The sequence below is a fragment of the Heterodontus francisci genome, chromosome 1 (genome assembly GCF_036365525.1).
Source record: "Heterodontus francisci isolate sHetFra1 chromosome 1, sHetFra1.hap1, whole genome shotgun sequence".
In the NCBI taxonomy this organism is placed as follows: domain Eukaryota; kingdom Metazoa; phylum Chordata; class Chondrichthyes; order Heterodontiformes; family Heterodontidae; genus Heterodontus; species Heterodontus francisci.
In genome coordinates this window covers 225,668,276-225,691,327 of record NC_090371.1, presented here as the reverse complement: position 1 = coordinate 225,691,327, position 23,052 = coordinate 225,668,276, and the positions used below count along the sequence as shown (strand labels likewise).

General features: G+C 41.4%; 1 protein-coding gene across 1 annotated transcript in view; it reads left to right on the top strand.

Moving 5' to 3' along the window:
- Positions 1 to 21,409, top strand: part of rxfp1 (relaxin family peptide receptor 1) — a 224,134-nt gene extending 202,725 nt beyond the window's left edge. Inside the window, exons 17-19 of the mRNA XM_068033983.1 lie at positions 369 to 779; positions 10,616 to 10,834; positions 21,129 to 21,409. Of these exons, the coding sequence (XP_067890084.1) occupies positions 369 to 779; positions 10,616 to 10,834; positions 21,129 to 21,409 (911 nt within the window). The remainder of the gene's footprint in view (positions 1 to 368; positions 780 to 10,615; positions 10,835 to 21,128) is intronic.
- The last annotated feature ends 1,643 nt before the right edge of the window (positions 21,410 to 23,052 follow it).

Here is a 23,052-nt window from a genome sequence, read left to right as displayed (position 1 = left end):
AATGACCAGATAATTTGTTTTTACTGATGTTGATTGAGAGATAAATATTGGCTAGGACACTGGGGATAACTGCCCTGCTCTTCTTTGAAATAGTGTTATGGGATCTTCTGCATCTACCTGAGAGACCAGATGGGATCTCAGTTTAACATCTCATCTGAAAAACAGTACGTCTGACAGTGCAGCACCAATCTAGATTTTTAGGTTCAAGTCTCTGGAGTGGAACTATGAGCCCACAACCTTTTGACTCAGAGGCAAGAGTGCTACTAACTGAGCTATAGCTGACACTCTTATTGTCACAACTGACATTTGTATATGTCTTAATGTTTTTGTGGACTTGACTAATAGATGTTTGCATATGTTCCTTCTAGGTGCAGACTGCCTGATGGGAATATATCTTTTTGTGATTGGGTCATATGACCTTAGATATCGTGGCGAGTACAACAAACATGCTCAAATGTGGATGGACAGCATGCAGTGTCGAATAATTGGGTCTTTAGCAATGCTCTCAACAGAAGTATCTGTATTACTTTTGTCTTTCCTGACTTTGGAAAAGTACCTCTGTATTGTTTATCCATTCAGCAATCTGAAGCCCGGAAAGTGCAGGACAGTTTCTATTTTGATATTCATTTGGTTTGTGGGGTTTGCCATTGCATTCACTCCCCTGATGAATAACGACTTCTTTAAGAATTACTACGGCAGAAATGGAGTGTGCTTCCCGCTGCATTCAGAACAGATGGAGACTTATGGAGCACAGGCATATTCAGCTGTCATTTTTCTTGGTAAGTTTGATGATTATTTGTTGTACCTTACTCCATGATTTTCGATAGCAAATTTGTTAGCGAATTCTTTTATGTATAAAACTGAACCTATAGCTCTATTAATAACCGAGTGGGTACAGGCATACAGAACAGAAAGTACCAGGTCTTTGTTGAGTTACCAAATCTCTGCAGTGGGGAAGAAAAAAGCAGGACAGTAGGGGTGCTATTGCTAATTTTAGTTCTACTTGGCTCTGGATGAAAAAAATCAGCTAAGATTTCCAGTCATTATCCAGTGAGCCCTGTGATAAAGGACACTGTATGAGAAGATAAATAAGCTTGACTGTTATGCCCCAACCCCCATTGTCAAATAGCATGCTAACATTCAATGCCTAGATTCACACCCATCAAATGACCACTTTAGTGAAACACCAAAGAACTCCAAACACCCGCATAATTCTACCCTAATATCAGTCAGTACTTTCAGGAGAGGAGTGAAAAAATGGAAAATAAAATGTTTAAACTGCATCTAAAAATGTTATAAATCCCCACATTCTAATAAAAGCAAAAGATGTTTTATTTATATAAGTTATGTTTTTTTTTAATTTTTATTACTTGCCCCTCCCCCATTTTGTTTGTTTTTGTTTCTTTCCATCTTTAGCCCCTGTCTTCCTCCTAATCCAAAGACCTGGCTAAGATAACATCAAGGTAGCCTGTTCCCATACCTTTGCTGCTCGTCAAGCAGCCGCTAGATGTACAAGAACAGACTGGATTGATTCATCCTCTAGTTTCACCCCCATGTTACTGAACTCTAATCTGCTCCACCAACAGCCCAGCTGAGAACAAGATCCCACCATATGGGGAAATCACAGGGGTTTAAACCCTCATGCAGCCCATGTGGTGTCATTATTTCTGTTATATATTACAGAATTTAAGAGTGCTGGAGCATTTCTATATCGATGTGAAACTGCAACACAATTACTGTGCATTAGTATATTGGAAATGGCAAGTATAAGAAATGCTGTGATGTTCCATATGATTCCTCCATAGATTTTATACATTTAACATCAGCAGAAAATCACCCTTGCAGAAAACATGTATCTGACAGATACAAATGTGCTCTGAAAGCCACAAAGGCCATTTGATAATCAGAAAGTTCAACTAGGTCTCTAACTAGGTCAGAATACTATCCTAATATACCACACCATTTGCAGATGGGAATAGCACAGTGTTTAATGCAGGACTGTCACTAGGTAGAAGATACTGAATAGTGATAACAAGTATTGTTTACTTCTTTGTGTTACAGTTTGGACTTTTCAAGTACTTTTCTTTTGTAAATAGCCCAACAGATTCCATCAAAAAGCTGTGAGAAGCAGGGAGTTTTAGCACATTTTTAAGCTTAAGAAAGTTCATGTATATTTTAATATCAATTTATGGAAGCTGACTGTTCACTTTGGCCCTGCAATCCCTGGAGTTGCACTCTGCTGGTGCATATGCAGCAGATCAGCACTTCCATCCCTCCATGCCCAAAGACACAGAATCCCATCTCACATTGCATGATCGAGGTTATTTTCCTGTTTAGGGTGCAGAACTTGCACTTGAAAGGATGCTTCAGCTGGTCAGAATATTTGAGCATCGCCATACTGCTCCAACACTGGTAAGAAAGCCTGGAAAAGGCCCAATGAAGCTTCAGCTTGGCTTAGTTGGAGAAGTCTCCCTCTGGGTCAGAAGGTTGTGGGTTCAAGGCCCACTCCAGGGCCTGGGCACATAGTCTAAGCTGCTACTTAAGTGCAGTACTTAGGAAGTACTAGTCAGATGAGACATCAAACCAAGCCCCAGTCTGCCTGCTTGGGTGGATGCAAAAGCTTCCATGGCACTATTTGAAGAAGAACAGGAAAGTTCTCAACTTATCCTAGCCACCACATATCACTCAACCAGAAAAAATTAACTGGTCATTTATGTAAGTGATGTTTTGGGACATTGCTGTGTACAAATTGGCTGCCACGATTGCCTACATAATAACAGTGACTACACCTCAAAAGCAATTCATTGGCTATAAAGCACATCTGAAAGGCACTATATAAATGCAAGTTCTCAATCATTTCCCCGACTTTTTGGAGAAGGTAATTAATACCATCTGGGTTCAATTACCTTTCCATTGTAAAGCTCTGGGGCCTTGGTAAGACCCTCAGAGAAACACACTTGCTCTCAGCTGACTGGAGCTTCCCAAAGCCTAATTCAAGATGGAATGGCTAGCCTTGAAACACTTCCGGATGTGCAGGTAACATCCACATCCTGAATCTGTGATTAGAAAGGGCATTCCAGAGTCTTCGAAGAGAAATTGTGTTCTACGAGTGCTCTTAGTGTTCCAAAATGGCATCTGAGGCAGGCGTGTGCATGTTTCTAATGCAAAGCATATCGGAAGCCATTTTGGTAAAGATGTTAGCATGTGCACAGTTAATATCCACTGGAAGTATACAGAGCAGGAAGATTATGATATCAATCAGCATGCACGGCTGATTTGGTGCCAACAATCCATTTTGGAACTCACTATTCTACCCGAGGCCCTCTCTTACACTTGCATAGTTAAACATGCACTAATCAGCAGGAAGAATACCCCACTGGTGCTATTTAACGTGCTCATCGCCTACTTACAGGTCAGTTGCTGGTAAATTTCTTCTGGCTGTTGCTATATAGCTGTATGTTTTGGTGCTTTGTGTAGTTGTTTTGAGTATCAAAAGTCTACAGGGAATGCTGCGACAAATGCTGAAGAAATTTTTGCTGACTTCAAGACTTCAACAAACCAGTTGCTCCCAAACATGGGTGAACATCCTTCAACTTGGAATAGAGCATGACTGGGAGAATGAACAGAACCACACAGGCTGGACCAGTTGCTAGAAGAGGGAGGAGGAGGAAGGGTAAAAGAGCTTTCAGCAGAAGGCCAAAACTGCACAGGGTGTTCAGGAAGCAATTCTCAAACCTCAGTGATAAACAATATGTGGGATGTCTGTGCTTCATTAAGGATATCCTCAGTGAAAGCTGCCATCTGCTGCAGCCACAACTCCAACCTCAGAGCTGAGCAAAGACCACATTGTTAACGACTATGAAGATGACCATGGCAATGAACATTTGTGTCTGGCTCCTTCCAAGCTGGAGCTGGAGTTTTTTTTTAAATCATTCATGGGATGTGAGCATCACCAGCAAGGCCAGCATTTGTTGCCCATCCTTAATTGTCATTGAGAAGGCGATGGTGATGAACTGCAGTCCATCTGGTGCTGGTACGTCTACAGTGCTGTTAGGAAGGGAGTTCCAGGATTTTGATCCAGTGACAATGAAGGAATGGTCCTATATTTGCAAGTTAGGCTTAGAGGGGAGCTTGCAGGTGGTGGTGTTCCCATGTGATATTAGCAGCATCTTGCAGTTTGCCATCCACTATTACATAAGGTGTTTTCTTATTCAAAGAGAGATAACTTCAATTCATTCCTTCTTGCCAAAGACAAGAAGGTGGTGCAAGCTGGAGTGTTTGCCAGGACTGAAGGTACAGGGTGCCATTGACTGCATGCACATTGCTTTGCGGGCACTATATGTCAACTCTGCCATGTACCCGAACTAAAAGGATTTCTGCTCCCTGAACGTCAAGCTGATGTGTGACTACACGCAGCGCATCATGCAGGTCCGGTATCCTGGCTCCAGTCATGATGCCTTCATTCAGTGGCAGCCTGTTGTGCCAGCTGTATTTAAGCCACCACAGCAAACCAAAGGCTGGCTACTGGGCAACAAGGGCTACCTGCTGACTATGTAGCTTATGACTCCAGTACTCAGCCTACACACACTGCACACAATGAGTGCCAAGCAACCACAAGAAATGTGATAGAACAGATCACAGGCATGCTGGAGCAACAATTCTACTACCTGGAGGAGCCCTGCAGTACTAGGCTGAGTGGGTCTCAAGATTTGTAGTGGTCTGCTGTTGCACAACCTTGTCAATCACGAGGGAACAGCGCTTGCCACCACCTATCACGCAGGAAGCTGCGCAGCAGGAGCACAAGAAGGAGGTGGAGGAGTATGTAGAATAGAATCATAGAAGGTTTACGGCACAGAAAGAAGCCACTTGGCCCATGGTGTCTGTGCCAGCCGAAAAATGTTCCACCCGTTCTAATCCCACCTTCCAGCATTTGGTCCGTAGCCCTGCAGATTACGGCACTTGAGGTGCATATCCAGACTTCTTTTGAATGAGTTGAGGGTTTCTGCCTCAACTACCCTTTCAGGCAGTGAGTTCCAGACCCACACCACCCTCTTGGTGAAAATGTTTTTCCTCATTTCCCCTCCAATCTTTCTGCCAATCACTTTAAATCTCTGCCCCCTAATCACTGACCTCTCTGCTAAGGTAAATAGGCCCTTTCACCTCCACTCTATCCAGGCCTCTCAAAATTTTGTACATTTCACTCAGATCTCCTCTCAGCCTTCTCTGTTCCAAGGAGAATAATCCCAGCCTATCCAATCTTTCCTCATAGCTGCATTTTTCCAGTCCCGGCAACATCCTCTGTATCCACTCTGGTGCAGTTACATCCTTTCTATAATGAGGTGACCAGAAGTGCACACAGTACCCAAGTTATTGTGTAACCAATGATTTATACAGTTCCAGCATAACCTCCCTGCTCTTATATTCTATACCTCGGCTAATAAAGGAAAGGATTCCATATGCCTTCTTAACCACTTTATCGGTCTGTCCTGTTACCTTCAGGGATCTGTGGAGATTTACTCCAAGGTCCGTCACTTCCTCTACACCTCTCAATATTTTCCCATTAATCATGTATTCCTTTGCCTTGTTTGACCTCCCCAAGTGCATCACCTCACACTTCTCCGGGTTGAATTCCATTTGCCACTTTTCTGCCCATCTGACCAGACCATCAATATCTTCCAACGCATTTACATCCTTACTAGGCAAAGGCACATGAAAGACAGGCAGTAAGGAAATGTACAATGGTGACTAGTTTATGCTTGTAGGCAATACGGCATGATTTCATCTATAAATTTGGATTGGTATGTTTATTTTGTGTTGGCTTTTATTTTTGCATTGTGGCCAAGAGGACGATATGATAGCCAGTGACAGAGGAAAGGAGTGTGGACTATCGATGAATGGGGAATTGGAGTTGAGGTTACTGAATCGCATCTGAATTCGTTCTTCATGTACAGCCTGGGAAAAAAGGGGCTGTCTAGGTTGCCGCCTCCCTTCCTCTTCCTCCTCTTCTGCCTCCTCCACTTTCACATTAACTATTTGGACATAAATGTGGGGGGCATGATCAAGAAGTTTGCAGGTGACACAAAGATTGACCTTGTGGTAGATTAAGAATTCAGATGCGATTCAGTAACCTCAACTCCAATTCCCCATTCATCGATAGTCCACACTCCTTTCCTCTGTCACTGGCTATCATATCGTCCTCTTGGCCACAATGCAAAAATAAAAGCCAACACAAAATAAACATACCAATCCAAATTTATAGATGAAATCATGCCGTATTGCCTACAAGCATAAACTAGTCACCATTGTACATTTCCTTACTGCCTGTCTTTCATGTGCCTTTGCCTAGTAAGGATGTAAATGCGTTGGAAGCAGTTCAGAGAAGGTTTACTGGACTAATACCTGAAATGGACAGGTTGTCTTATGAGGAAAGGTTGGATTGGCTTGTATCCATGCTAAAAAGGATCGGCTACAACTCTGCGCAAAGACCTGTGCCAAGTTGGTGCTGGACTCCTCTGTGATCCTTGACATTGAATGCAGACTTTCTGGCAGGCTACACATCATTCGGTTGTGCATGCCTATCAGCTTTCTCCTGCAGTCTGGCCCATCAAAGCCCCCATCTGAGGCCTTAATGAAAGTTGTGTACGACCCTGCCTGCAGCACACGTGCAGATCCCACCTTTAATCTATCCTTTATGATATGGACAGTATCAGTATTTGAGTTAGTGACTGCCAGGGTGAAATCAAGTGATGGTGCATCTTCATCATCGGTCTCTTCTTGGTTTTCCTCCACTACCTGGCCAGGTTGCACTTCTTGCTTATCTGAAAGGAAACAGACACAAGGGGGAAAAGTAGGAGGTGCGTATGACTACCCCATCTACAGCTTGTAAATCACAAGAACTTGTGGGATGAAGGGGAAATGGGATGTAAGAAAGAGGATGAAGTATGAAGATACTGTCGTCTTCAAAGGATTTAACCCAACCACTGGTCACAGCCTCAGAATTGGCCCTTCTGATAATGGCCAGCACGACTCCTCCATGAGGGCTAGAGCGTGCAGGAATGCCTCTCCCTCTCTGGTTAGCTCCTGCTGCCTCCTGTTGTGTGCAACCTTCCCCTGCAAGAGAGAGGGCGATGTGGCAGTCGTGGTTGAGTAGCTGGCAGTGTGTGTAACCTGCGAGATGTGGATCTGTAGCTTGCAATAGTGCTACATGTGTGAGGCTGAGGTGAAACATACGCTGTTAGATATGAGGCCTTATTTATAGAGATTGTTGCAAAGTGAGTGATGGGAATGTGTCAATTAGAGCAATGGCTGAGGCTAGTGGTGCAGTTGGTCGAATATGGCATTTGAAGATGCATTCACTGAGCTTTATCACTCTTGTGTAGTCATTAAACTTGTGGCACTGCATCCAGGCGCTGCATCCACAGCTATCAGCTCTCATTGTTTTTTGACCATGGCCCTCTATGGCTACAGGACGTCTTTCCTCCTTTCTAGATCTTCCACCAGGACTTCAAGTGCAGTGTCTGAAAATCTGGGTGCTTACTCTCTCGCTCTCATGTTCAGCCATTCTTCTGTCTTTCCCCAGTCAGATTCACCTCACAAAGGACTCTCAGCACCTGCTTCAGCCACAATGCACCTCCCCTTTAAGAGGTGCAGACTAGCTTTAAGCAGTGCAGGCTAGCTTTTAAGTAGTGCTAGCAAGTATCGGTTTTGGGCCCCCGGTTCATGCATGCAGCAATCAGCAGCACGATTAGTGCTAGCTGCAAGCAGAAATTATGCTAATAAGTAGGCAACACAAAGATGCCATGCTGCCTGCATTACATCAAAAGGGCGTGGGGTAATTGTACATCACAATCCCTGAATTCTTTATCAGGAGCGATCCAAATTATTCCCATTTTATCTACACTTCATAGAATCACAGTACCTGACAGCACAAAAGGAGACCATTCAGCCCATCCTGCCTGTCCCAGCCAGCCAAATGCAAGAAATTCGGATGCCGTGAATGTGTTCGTGTATTATACTTTCAAAGTAAATAGAAACCACCAACCTCAGACTGTTCCCATTGCTCTGAAATTGATCAAATTAATGTTCAGTAAGGCATGGGAATGAGCTAGGGTATCACTTAATGGCACATTTCAAGAAACTATTACATTACATTGGTAAAATTGCGTCGACCTCTGTTATGGCAATTTTTATTTTCCCATATCCTAGTTTTTAACTTCAAAGGTATATCCGGTAAGCATCCCATGTGTTTTAATGTCAGTGGAAATCAAGGAATGAATAGGCACATTCTATAAAGGGTGGGCAGTGCACTCCACCAGGTTACTGCCCAGGCACTGAAGACAAAAATCTATCTTGGAATGCCTGGGCAATGGCTAACTCCAGAGACAGTTAGCAGCTCTTGATAATCTCAGAGACTTCATTAAGGATGCAATTATACCACAACTTTTATTGTGGATCCACAGCAAAAATATCGGGATAATTCTGGACTCAGCTGCCAATCCGACTCAAGAATGTGCTAAAGATAGAGGGCTTAATTTTTGGGAACAAAGGCAGACTGGGCCTGAAAATTATGAGGTTAGCCAGCTTCCCAATGCTGGCCATTTTGGCCGAGGTAGGTTCAGGGCCTGGGTAGGCCGCCCACCCCCACATTCTGCCATTAACACTCTCTCTGGACTAATGCTTTGTATTTTACTACAATTATTAGCACTCCCTTTGCCGTTTGTTGTGTGACATCACTGTTGTTAATCTATCCTGCCCTCTGCCCTATCACATACCTTCCCTTTTGTTCTTCTTCCCCCTTTCCCTTGTTCAAAGCCGATTACATTTCTAACTTTTGACAGTTCTGATGAAAGGTCACAGACCTGAAACGTTAACTCTGTTTCTCTCTCCACAGATGTTGCCAAACCTGCTGAGTACTTCCAGCACTTTCTATTTGAGATAAGAACTCTTTGGCTAGAGTGCTGTTGTAGGATGGAATGCTGTACCACAGGGGGTGGTTGAAGTAGAGATCATTGCATAATTTAAGGAAAAAGTGGATAAATATTTGAAGCAGGGGAAAATACCTAGCTGTGGAGATTGGGCAAAGATCTTCTGTATGGTGAGGTAACTGGGGCAGACGACAGGTGGGGCACCTAAAGTTCCGCTTCAAGGATGCAAGCATGACATGAAGACCCTAAATGTCAACTATCACACCTGGGAGTCACTAGCTGTCGAAAGAGGGAATTGGTGACACATCCCGTGGACTGGCGTGCACTACCACGATGACCAGTTGCTACAGCAGCTTGGCAACAGGCGAAACATCAAAAACAACAACTCACAGCATCACTAGGCAGCTTCACGTGCAGCACTTGTGGCAGTACCTGCCTTTCAAGGTTTGGCCTTCACAGTCATCAGCAAAGGTGCACTAGGAGAAGACACCCCACCTAAATGGATTGTTTGCTGCGTGTCCATCATCTTTCGTAAATGGAAGGATGCCAACCAAGTGGATTGGGCAGAGCTGTGGGATTAGTTTTGGATTACTCTAACAAACAGCCAGCCCAGATACAATGAGACAAATGGCCTCCTTCTGTACTGTAAACCTACATGGTTTTATGGATCTAACTCCATGTGGTGCAAGATCCCTTGGGAAGGTATTCTCATAATGCCTGTCCTTAGCATGGTGTGAAGCCTAACTGCACTGCAGTGTGAAGCCAACTTTAAAAGTGCTCAGTGATCCATTGGACCTCTGGAGTACTTTTCAGCTTACTTGAAGTTTTTTTTTTAACATTTGAAGAGAATGAGTGTTCTTTCCAATGCTGTCAAAACATTAAAAAAATTACCTATAGTGGAGCAGAGTTTACATGCATCAGTTTTCTTTTGATGGGTAGAGCATAATTTACAGACTGCAATATAACAGAGAGCTTGCTGCTTGAGCTTTGTATTCTGTAGCTGCTGACCACAGTTAATATGTGATTCAGTAAGTCTTATTTTAAACCTTTTAACTAAAGAAACAGCAGTGTGACTGAGTCTTTGGGATATAATTTGGTCTGCAGAGATATATGTATATTTTTGAGGAATATATGCTTACATATTAAATTAATTTCCATTTTCGGATTATATTTTGACAAGAAACAATACCATCCAATTTAAATAGCACATTTTATGGTCTCTAATATTATTCAATGTGTTTCACAATTCATAGCATCATATGAATTCAAAGTGTATTACTGCATTGTAACATAACTTTACCATTACAACAATATTACATATTTATATTCAAGATTTTAGTCTAATTGAGAACAACTGCTTCTGCTTTTCTACTGATTTAATCAGATACCCTAGACTAACTTGAACTTTGTGATTGTTCGATTCTTAGTCATTTTCATGATCATTTGTCTGCTTAAATTTCCCAAACATTGAATCCAAGTACTTTATTTCTTTCACTATTTGCAATATATATTTTCTGTCACACATTTGAAGCAATGGTTTTCCAAACATTCGCTATGTTGAATGTTAAAATGTACGGTCAGAAATTTGCAGCTGGAAAAAGGCAATTATAAAACAACTTAAATGTCAGTAGTTGATTTATTAAATGTGTATATATATATATATTTTATAAAATTTTGTTTTGTTTTTGCAGGTCTAAACCTTGTCGCTTTCATAGTGATTGTATTTTCCTATGGAAGTATGTTCTACAATATTCATCAAACTAGTACAATGGCAACAGAAATCAGCAACCACATTAAAAAGGAAGTGACCATCGCTAAACGCTTCTTCTTCATCGTATTCACAGATGCTCTTTGTTGGATTCCTATTTTCGTATTAAAAATTTTGTCTGTACGTCAAGTAGAAATACCAGGTAGGTCATCGAATACTCTCTATTTAAAGACCCAGATTTTTTTTCTCAGTTGCCTGCCTGCCTTATCAATGTCTCCCAAGTATTGTGAATCAGACCTGTCAGCAAAGTAGAGGGTGCACACTACCAGATACACATAGAGGAGAGGAAGATAATTTACATGTAAATCTTAGCACTGATGTTCACCTTACAAAATATGCCACTAAAACACAGCATGGCCTTCCTAGTTCTGAAGTTATAAAGTTCCACAATTACAGAAAGTCATTCTTTCAGCCTTGTAGCACAGATCCAAGTTATCTTCCCAATAATAGGTAGAGCCTGTACATCTCTAACTCTAATAGTAAGGACTCAGATACTACATTAAAAATTAGCTTTAAAAATTTCCTCATTATTTGGTTGACTTTTTAGGCAGTTATATTTAATGAATAGCCACTAAGGAGAAGAGTGTTCCTCCTTTTTGCATACTGTTGATATGATTACAGTCCAATCCATTAAATAAGCAAACAAACACATACCAAATTTATATCTATCAGCATTCATTCAGCTCTGCAGTAACTGAACAGAGCATAATTCCCTGTAACTATCTTGAGTGTAACATGAAGTTATTATGCTTCATAGGAACCTTCTATCAGTGTGAGTTTTCCATCAGCTTCTTTATGCCAGTTTCTTGCAGTCTCTCACTTCCCACATTTCCCTAAAGGTCAAGAAACTTACTTTTAATTTTGAACTGCTGCTTATCATCCCCCGGACACAATGGTGGGTAAGTAGATCATGAGTGACTAGGAGTAACAGGTCTGCAGTTATTTCCTAATAGAAGTTCATAAGCAGCTTAGGGTGATAAGTCTCAGTGTTCACTCATCCTTGAGTTAAATTATCCTTTCTAGACGACTGACCCCCACCCCCGAGAAAAAAAGAATTAACCTTGTGGGAAATTACTGGCATGAATATGAATTACTCTGATATCAAGCGTCAGTAGACATGAATCCACTATGCCCTAAGCCACTAGGCAAATGGTTTTATTCTATATGTGCCAGAAATAAATAAATCTATACTGTTTATACTGGATTTCTTGAAGTGTCTCAGTTTCAAATTCATTATAAACATTGATTTTTCAGATGTAATCTATACAATAAACTGAATCAAAGTATGGGTGAATGTTAAATTTGCTTTGATGTAACCAGATAAGGAACAATGGGCGGCACTGTGGCCCATTGGTTAGTGCCGCAGCCTCACAGCTCCAGCGACCCGGGTTCAATTCTGGGTACTGCCTGTGTGGAGTTTGCAAGTTCTCCCTGTGTCTGCGTGGGTTTCCTCCGAGTGCTCCGGTTTCCTCCCACAGCCAAAAGACTTGCAGGTTGATAGGTGAATTGGCCATTATAAATTGTCACTAGTATAGGTAGGTGGTAGGGGAATATCGGGACAGGTGAGGATGTGGTAGGACTATGGGATTAGTGTAGGATTAGTATAAATGGGTTGTTAATGGTCGGCACAAACTCGGTGGGCTGAAGGGCCTGTTTCAGTGCTGTATCTCTAAAACTAAAAAAAAACTAAAACTAAAATACAGTTACCGATGTAGAACTGTACACTATTCTTCACAAAAACAGCAAATGTTACTTTTATCAGACTTTTTTCCTGCATTTGTTCCCTTTTTTTCTTTTAAGCTTTAATTGAACATTATCATTTGCTTGGAATTCCTCATCAAACTAAATACTGAGTGATCAGAAACAGGAGAAACAGTCAAACAGAGCACATGAGAAGAAAGAACAGCACGTCATAGATTCATAACATAATTCAGCACAGAAGGAGGCCATTCTCCCATCAAATCAGCAGGGGCTCCTTCGAAGAGCAATTTAGTTAGTCCTATGCCCCAGCTCTTTTCTCATAGCCTTCAGTTTTTTTCTCCTTCAAGTTGTTATCCAATTCCCTTCTGAAGGTGGCTGTTGAATCTGTATCCCTCACCCTATCAGGCAATGCATTCCAAATCATAACCACTTGTGTGTAAAAAAAAGGTTTTCCTCATGTCGCTTCTAGTTCTTTTGCCAATCACTGTAAATCTGTGCCCTCTGGTTGTCGATCCTTCAGCCATTGAAATCTGTTTCTCTCTATTTACACTATCTGAACCTTTCAAATACCTCTATCAGATCTCCTATTAGCCTCTTCTGCTCTAAGGAGAACCCCAGCCCCTGTCTATCTGCATAGCTGTAATCTCCCATCCCTGGAACTGTTCCAGTAAATCTCTTCTGTACCCTCACCAAAGCCGTCACATCCTTCCTAATGTGCAGTGACCAGAATATTCCAGCTGGTGCTGAATTAGTGTTTTATATAGGTTTAGCATAAGTTCCTGGTATTTGTACTCGCTGGCCACGATTTAACATGGAGGCAGTAGCTCTGCCCACCGCTAGAAAGTCATACGAGCATACGAATTAGGAGCAGGAGTAGGCCATTTAACCCCTTTGAGCCTGCTCTGCCATTCAATAAGATCATGGCTAATCTGATTGTGGCCGCAACTCCACTTTCCCGCCTACCCCTGCTACCCTTTGACGCCCTTGTTAGTCAAAAATTTATCTACCTCTGCCTTAAAAATATTCAATGACCCTGCCTCCACTGCTCTCTGGGGAAGAGAGTTCCAAGGATTCACAACCCTCTGAGAGAAAACATTTCTCCTCATCTCTCTCTTAAATAGGCGACCCCTTATTTTTAAACTGTATCCCCTAGTTCTAGTCTCTCCCGCAAGTGGAAGCACCCACCCAATCAAGTCCGCTCAGGATCTCATATGTTTCAATAAGATCACCTCTCATTCTTCGAAACTCCAGTGGATACAGACCCAACCTGTCCAAACTTTGTCCATAGGATAACCTCCCCACCATCCCTGTTATCAGTCGAGTGAACCTTCTCTGAATGGCCTCTGACACATTTATATCATTTCTGAAATAAGGAGACCAAAACTGTACACAGCACTCCAGATGTGGTCTCAGCAATACCCTATACAACCGTAGCAAAACATCTCTACTTTTATATTCCATTCCCCTTGCAGTAAACAACATTCCATTTGCCTTCCTAAGCACTTGCTGTACCTGCATACCAACCTTTTGTAATTCATGTACCAGGTCACCCAGATCCCTCTGTACCTCAGGGTTATGCAATCTCTCTCCATTTAAATAATATGCTGCTTTACTATTCTTCCTGCCAAAGTGGATAAGTTCACATTTTCCCACATTATACTCCATCTGCCAAATCTTTGCTCACTCACTTAACCTGCCTATATCCCTTTGCAGACTCCTCATGTCCTCTTCACAACTCACTTTCCTACCTATCTTTGTGTCATCAGCAAATTTAGCAACCATACATTCAGTCCCTTCATCTAAATCATTGATATAAATTGTGAATAGTTGAGGTGCCAGCATTGATCCCTGTGGCATTCCACTTGTCATATCTTGCCAACCCAAAAATGACCCAGTTATGCCTACTCTCTGTTTCCTGTTCACTAACCAATTCTCTATCCATGTTAATAAGTTACCCCCAATGCCATGAGCTCTTATTTTGCTAGTAACCTTTGATCTGGCACCTTGTCAAATGCCTTCTGGAAATCTATGTATAGCACATCCACAGATTTCCCCTTTATCCACTGTTACGACTGACCGCTCAAGACAAAGCTCCCAATCAAAATATATGATTCTGATTGCGGTGGGAGAAATGCATTGCCAATTCAGTCCCATCCCTCCACAGATCACCTAACATATCACTTTAAACTTTCCAAATTAAAGAAAACTACAGCCGAATTGAATCATCTATTAACCCCCAAATGAGGCAAACCAGATATCTTAAATCAACTAACTTAAATGTTTATTAGAGAAAACTAAATTCTTAAACACTACTAAGATATAAACAACATTTGAAAAAGAAAGTAACAAAGTTCTTGCAGATTTACGCTCCTGTTGAAGTGGAATCTTCCAATGTGGAACAGTCTAAGATTGCTTGAAGTCCTCGTAGCCATCTGATGGGAAAAAAAGATTCCTCAACAGTAAGACAGTCAGTAGTCTAGTTCAGCAGTTAAAGTGATGCTCTTCTTTTCCAGCGATGAACACAACAATTACAGTTCAGTAGTTAAAGGAATTGGTTATTTTCTTTTAAGAAATTAATCTGGCTTGAAGCTTCTTTAAAATTTTGAGAGAGTATAATAAATAGGTTTTAAACAGACAGAGGGAGAGCTCTCCTATTTCCTTCAGTATAGGCTGGCAGACATCTGTGTCTGTGCTTGTCAAAAGCCAATTTTTCAGCTAGTTTGAAAAAGTTAATCGCAACATTGTATATTTAACCTCAGTCTCTGAGTGGCTGTGTCCAAGGCATCCCGAATGCACGAGCTGAAATTGATTGGTTCCCTCTCTATAAGATTGTATCCAATGGCAAACAGAATGCACCTTCTTGATAACTCCTGATACTTACTTGTTCTTAAAACAGTACTGATCCTTTGCTGACTTAAAGACACACCACAGATTTCCCCCCCCCCAAAAAAAAGTATCACAACACCACATTGTTTGTTACTTCCTCAAAGAACTCCAATAACTTAGTAAAACATGATTTCCCCTTCATAAAACCATGTTGATTCTGCCTGATTACATTGAGATTTTCTAAGTGCTCCACTATAACCTCCTTAATAATAGATTCCAGCATTTTCCCTATGACAGATGTTAAGCTAACTGGTCTCTAGATTCCTGCTCTCTGTCTCCCTCCTTTCTTGAATAGAGGAGTCACATTCATTATTTTCCAACCTGATGGGACCTTTCCAGAACCTAGGGAATTTTGGAAAATTAAAACCAATGCATCTACTATCTCAGTAGTCATTTCTTTTAAGACCAAGGGTGAAGTCCATCAGGACCTAGGGACTTGTCAGCTTTTAGTTCTACTAATTTTTTCGGTACCGTTTCCCTGGTGATTGTAATTGTTTTAAGTTCCTTCCTCCCTTTCGCCTGCTGATTCACAACTATTTCTGGAATGTTATTTGTATCTTCTACAGTGAAGACAGATGCAAAATATCTGTTCAATTCATCTGCCATCTCCTTATTTTCCATTATTAATTCCCCAGATTCACTCTCTAGAGTACCAACGCTCACTTTACTTATTCTGTTCTTTTTTAACTATTTGTAGAAACTGTTATATTTCTAGCTAGCTTTCTCTCTTACTGTAATTTCTCCCTCTTTAGTAACATTTTAGTCATTCTTTGCTGTTATTTATATTCTGCCCAATCTTCTGACCTGCCACTCATCTTTGCAGAATTATATGCTTTTTCTTTCAATTTGATACTATCTTTAACTTCCTCCATTAGACATGGATGGAGTGTCCTTCCCCTAGAGTCTTTCTTTCTCACTGGAATGAATGTTTTCTGAGTATTCTGAAATATCTCCATAAATGTTTGTTGACCTATCCTTTGACCTAATTTGCCAGTTTACTTTACCAGCTCTGCCTTCATGCCGTCATAATTGCCCTTATTTAAGCTTAGAATTATGGAATCATAGCAAGTTTAAATCACAGAAAGAGGCCACTTGGCCCATGGTATCTGTGCCGGCTGAAAATCGATCCATTCATTCTACTCCCACCTTCCAGCATTTGGTCCGTAGCCCTGCAGATCACGGCACTTAAGGTGCATTTCCAGACTCCTTTTGAATGAGTTGAGGGTTGCTGCCTCAACTACCCTTTCAGGTAGTGAATTCCAGACCCCAACCACCCTCTGGGTGAAAAAACTTTTCCTCATCTCCCCTCTAATTTTTCTACTAACCACTTTAAACCTATGCCTCCTAGTCACTGACCTCTCTGCTAAGGTGAATAGGCCCTTCATATCCACTCTATCCAGGCCCCTCAAAGTTTTGAACATTTCAATCAGATCTCCCCTCAACCTTCTCTGTTCCAAGGAGAACTACCACAGTCTATCCAATCTTTCCTCATAGCTGTATTTTTCCAGTCCTGGCAACATCCTCTTAAATCTCCTCTGTACCCTCTCTAGTGCAATTACATGCTTTCTTTAAATTGGTGACCAGAACTGCACACAGTACTCAAGTTGTAGCCTAACCAATGAGTTATACATTTCCAACATAACCTCCCTGCTCTTGTATTCTATACTTCGGCTAATAAAGGTTCGGATTCCATATGCCTATTCACCACCATAGGACCTATTCTGCACCTTCAGGGATCTGTGGACATTCACTCCAAGGTCCCTCACTTCCTCTACACTTCTCAGTATTTTCTCATTTATCGTGTATTCCTTTGCCTTGTTTGACCTCCCCAAATGCATCACCTCACACTTCTCCAAGTTGAATTCCATTTTCCACTTTTCTGCCCATCTGACCAGAGCACCAATATCTTCCTGCAGCCTACAACTAGCCTCCTCGCTGTCTACCACATGGCCAATTTTTGTGTCGTGTGCAAACTTCTTGATCATGCCCCCTACATTTATGTCCAAATCGTTAATATATACCACAAAAAGCAGGGGACCCAGTACTGAGCCCTGCGGAACACCACTGGAAACAGCCCTCCAGTCGCAAAATCGCCCGTCAACAATTACCCTTTGTTTCCTGCCACTGAGCCAATTTGTATCCATCTTGCTGCATTTCCCTGGATCCCATGGACTTATTTTTATGATCAGGTGAGGAGGGGGTCTCAGGCTTCCCTCTTGCCCCTTTCCTGGTTTGGCCGTAACAGGGTTTAACTTTTAAAACACCATGTTTTTAGCTTCCCTTCAATGAGTCCTTGCTCACTGCTCTCTAATTGTAATTCTAAAGGAGCCAGACAGGCTTTCTCAGGTTTAGACAAGAAACGTGTAAATTTATTAACCCTAACACAGTTAAAGTTACTAAAAATATGTGATACAACCAAGCTAGCATGCATTAGCGATGAACATATACACAAATAGATACAAAGGAGGAGAAAAAATTAAGAGGGGATAGGTTGGAGTAGTCAGTGGAATTCAGTTTACTGTCTTTGGTTTGGATGTAAAGACCTTGATTGGAGTTAAATCTTGCAATTCTCATTGGGGCCCAATGCACACTTTCAAACTTGTTTCACTGGTACCAGAAGGCTACAGGGGTATTCTGTCTTGAGGCTTAAGTTGCTTCTGTGGGTCTCTGGAACTTTGCTAGAGAAAGAGAGACAGGGAGAGAGCAGTGCTTTCTTCTTGAAGTTCAATTGTAGTCTGCCCCAAACCTTTCTGTGAGGCACAATTCAATCAATTACCAGGTTGGTCAGCAGGTTAGACATGTGACCAGCTCTTAGTCTGAAACCACATCGCCTGAGAGGGTTGTTGATTCTTCAAAGCTTACTATACACATGCAGTTGGCGGGGTGGGGGTGGTGGTGCGTGGTGGTGGAGTGCTGGCTCTTATACAGCCAATGGCTCTCAATATCTTTTGATCATCACTATAGACAAAATCCATCTTGCTAATTGAATCAGGGAGCACTCCCATTGTCTCTCTATGCAACTGTATCTCAGAATGCAAATGTGCAGCCATGTTTTCACCGTTCAGCTCTGTGGTCTTTTTAAACAAGTTATGTTCAATCTCCAGTAAAAGTTCAAATAGTGTTCCATATGATGAAATTGATATGTTTCCATTTGGTAAATGTGGTTTTGTCACAGTAGTCTTAGATTCACCCTTCCCTCCCTCAAACTGAAAGTGAAATTCGGTCATATTATGATAACTGCTACCTAGGGATGCCTTCACTATGAGGTCATTAATTAATCCTGTCTCATTGCACAGAATCAAATCTAGTATAGCCTGCTCTCCAGTTGGCTCTAGAACATGCTACTCCAAGAAACTGTCCCGAAAACACTCTTTGAATTCATCATCCAGGCTACCTTTGCCAATCTGATTCATCTATTCTATATGTAGATTAAAATCACCCATGATTATCATCGTACCTTTCTCACAAGCCCCCATTATTTCATCCTGTATACCCTGTCCTACAGCATGGTTACTGTTAGAGGGCCTATAAACCACTCCCACAAGTGACTTCTTACCTTTACTATTTCTCATCTCTACCCAAACTGATTCTACATCTTGATCTATCTCTATTGTACCAATATCATCCTTAACTAACAGAGCTACGCATCTACCTTTTCTTAGCATCCTGTCTTTCCTAAATGTCATGTACCCTTGTATATTCAGGTCCCAGTCTTTGTCATCTTGCAGCCATGTCTCTGTAATGGCTATCAGATTATACGTATTTATTACTATTTGCGCTGTCAATTCATCTGCTTTGTTACAAATGCTATGTGCATTCAGATACAGAGCCTTTAGTTCTGTCTTTTTACTATTTTTACTCTAGTCTTATCTGCTTGTGCACTCTTAGGTTTCTACACTCTGTCCTTTCCTGCCACAGTCTGATCATCATTTCCCTTATTGCTACCTTGCTCTCTTGCCTTGCCTTCTCTACTTAATTTACCACATCTTCTCAATCTTGATCCCTCGCCCCCACTACTTAAAGCCCTCTCTACCGCCCTAGTTATACAACTTGCCAGAACACTGGTCCCGGCACGATTCAGGTGAAGACCGTCCCAACTGTACAGCTCCCACATCCCCGGTACTGGTGCCAGTGCCGCACGAGTTGAAACCCATTTCTCCCACACCAATCTTTAACTCTCTAATCTTATTTACCCTATGCCAATTTGCTCGTGGCTCAGGTAATAATCCAGAGATTATTACTTTCGAGGCTCTGCTTTTTAATTTATACCCTAGCTGCTCATACTCCCTCAGCACAACCTCTTTCATAGTTCAACCTATGTCGTTGGAAAGTACGTGGACCACAACCACTGGATCCTTCCCCCCCCATTGAAAGTTCTTCTCCAGCCCAGAGAGAATGTCCCGAACCCTGGCACCGGGCAGACAACACAGCTGTCTGGACACTCGCTCTCGGCTGCAGAGAACTGTGTCTATCCTCCTGACTATGCAATCCCGTACTACCACTACATTCCTATTAATTCCTGCCGCTTGAATGCCTTCCTGTTCCATGGTGCCATGGTCAGTTTACTCATCCACTTTGCAGCCCAGACAGATTGCAAGACTCTCAAACCTGTTAAATAATTGCAAAGGCTGAGGCAACTCCACTTCTACGTTCTGGGTCCCCATACATGCCTCACTCACAGTCACACCCTCCTGGCCCTGACCATGGACCAGATCAAAAAACCCTATCATAAGGGGTGTGACCACCTCCTGTTACAAAGTGGCCAGGTAACTTTCCCCATCCCTGATGTGTCGCAGTGTCTGCAGCTCGGCCTCCAGCTCATAAACTCTGAGCCAAAGCTTCTGCAGTTGCAGACATTTACTGCTGTTGTGTTTGCCCTGGATCACACTGGCATCCAGACTCCCACATCATGCAGTCACAATACATCACCTGCCCTGGCAGTTTTATTATGTGATAATTAATTTATTTTTACTTAATTAACTTATAATTAATAAACCCTACTGTTCCCAATGAGCTTTATTACTGCTAGTAAACTTTACTAATAAAACCTTATAATTACTGATAAATTACCTGAGTTTTGTAGGATAAATGAGCCTCCACGTTCCCCTCAAAGTCACATACCATCCTAACTTGGAAATATATAGATTTTCCTTCATAATAGCTAGGTCAAAATCCTGGAACTCCCTGCCTATCAGCACTGTGGGAGTACCTTCACCAGACGGACTGCAGCAATTTGAGAAGACAGCTCACCACCACCACCTCAAGGGCAATTAAGGATGGGCAATAAATGCTAGTCTTGTCCGTCCCAGGACTGAATTAAAAATAACTGCTTTGTTAACCTGCCCTCCCACCTTCAAAGAGTTGTGTACAAACACCCGCTTTAGAACTGTACTGTAGAAGGGGAATAAATTACATTGAAACGGCTTACTTGCTACAAGATATGTAAATGAATTAGTCTCCAAGTATCTCCGGCATATAAATGGAACTTGGAATGTGCAGATTATCAGTTTGCAAAGTAGCACTCACTGCAGCATTGAAAATGCAACTTATGAACTATGAAATTGATAAAACTGAGACCGATATGCAAATATTATTTAAACCTGTTGAAAATGCATACTTGTCACAGTATCAAGCATAAAATCCATTGTACTTTTTTTTTTTAAATAGCTAATAATTTCCTATACATGTGATAAAAGTAAGGGCTTCCAGGTATTTACATGAAATGAAGACTGAAGACATGGATTTATGCTATCAGGCCCATCGTATTCAGTGGGCCTGGGATAACAGAATTGAATGTAATGTTATGGGTTTTTAAATGGATTCTCAATTTTTTTGTATTTTCTAATCAGGTACCATAAGTTCATGGGTAGTCATATTCATATTGCCTATTAATAGTGCATTGAACCCAATCCTCTACACTCTAACAACTCGACCTTTCAAGGAAATGATACTACAGTATTGGTACAACTATAAAAATAGAGGATTTGTAAACAAACGAAGCCAGAAAAACTATGCACCATCATTCATCCTCTTGGAAATGTGGCCATTGCAAGAGACCATACCAACAGTAGGAAAAAATGAACTTTTACAAAATCCTTCAGACGTTTCACTGACTCGTGAATCACCATGAAGCTGAACTCTCTTACATATAAATTGCTCTTGGAAAATTTTGTATCAAAAAATTTAGCACAAGGTGGATACTCATATCACAAAGTGATCAAGTTTAACTGAAGACCGGGGGCTGAAAACATTGCCAAGATTATAGCAAAAATAAAGGTTCATCTTATTTATTTTGGAGCAAGCTTAAATTTTGGTTATATTTTGCCTTCTGGCATTTTTGAGACAGATCTTTACCATGCATTTGGTGTACCTTCCATACTAGGTGTAAAAATAAACACAACTCTTTGATGTGTTGTCATACATCTTGTTTACCAAATCTTTACCTCAGAACAACTAACAAGTGACTTGAACCATGTTTTAAAGAATTGTTATAGTGGCTTTGCACATTGCATTAATGCATTTGTATAGATCTTTTACTATTTAAATAAACTCTCAATTTGTATGAAGTGCAGGTATGTATTTAATGTGTCTTAATTGCAGGTCATCATGCAGTGACACCACAGAGGCATCACTGTGATATGGTACTAATCAGTTTGAGTTATTACTCTACATATTCCTTTTGTGGATGTTGCTCAGCCAGTATAATCCATATAGGTATACATAAAGCTCATGTTTTGGAAAGTCAGTTATCATCCTCAGAATTGCAGCACTGCAGTATGTGGACAATGTTGGAATAAACTATATGATCACTGAGTAGCCTCTGAATGACAGGTTGTGGCAGTGCCCTCTAGAAATCACTATATTTTACTACCCCAATTTGTTTAAAAATAATGTGATCACAAAATCATAGTGATATTCCTTACCTTCAAAGACGACATCTCTTAATCAAGCACATTAATGTACTCCAGTGTAACAGTTGTGAATGTTTAACAGGACTAATTTAATAGTTGTTTGGTAGTACAGAACTTGAGTATTGCTGAATTTGCTGAAAATAGAGACATGCTTTTCGTCTTGCACTCATCAGGACAATTCGCAAGAATACCAATGTAAGGGAAAGGAAAGGGAGGTTAGGTGCCATTCCCTCAAAGACACGTTTCTCATGGAACCCAACAAAGATGTTTGCGGGAGCTGGACCTAGAGGGGATCACCTTTGAAATGGAGCAAAGGAGCTCCTTTCCTTATCATACTAGTTGAGAAATCTGCTAGGGATTCTCTATCACGGTCTACCACAAGCCGACCTTCACTGGTCCATACACACGTTGGGATTCTTACAGTTTTACGCACTGTAAGATTGGTTTTAACAGCAACCTCGTAAATAGGCCCCAAGCCATTTGCTCACCATGCAAGCTTGATGCTGAAATAGGGCGAATCAAAGGCATCCTGTGTGACAATGGCTACCCTGATCAGATCATTTCTCGCTGTATATCACGCAAGCATATGAACGGGCCTAAGGCCATCATTTTCAGCCCTGAAAAGTGCCCAGTCTTATCTCAGATTGCTCTGGAAGGATAATACTATGCAGTAGCAACACGTCACCACAAACAGGATGCTGCCGTCAAGCCAAAAAGACGTCCTGCCTATCACACAAATGAGTAATGTAATATATGAATTTCATTGCCAGTGTGATGAGAAGTATAGTATTTTGGCCGTATGTCCCAAAGACTGGCAATCATATCAAACAACATGTCCTTTCCACTGTTCGCAACAGGCAAG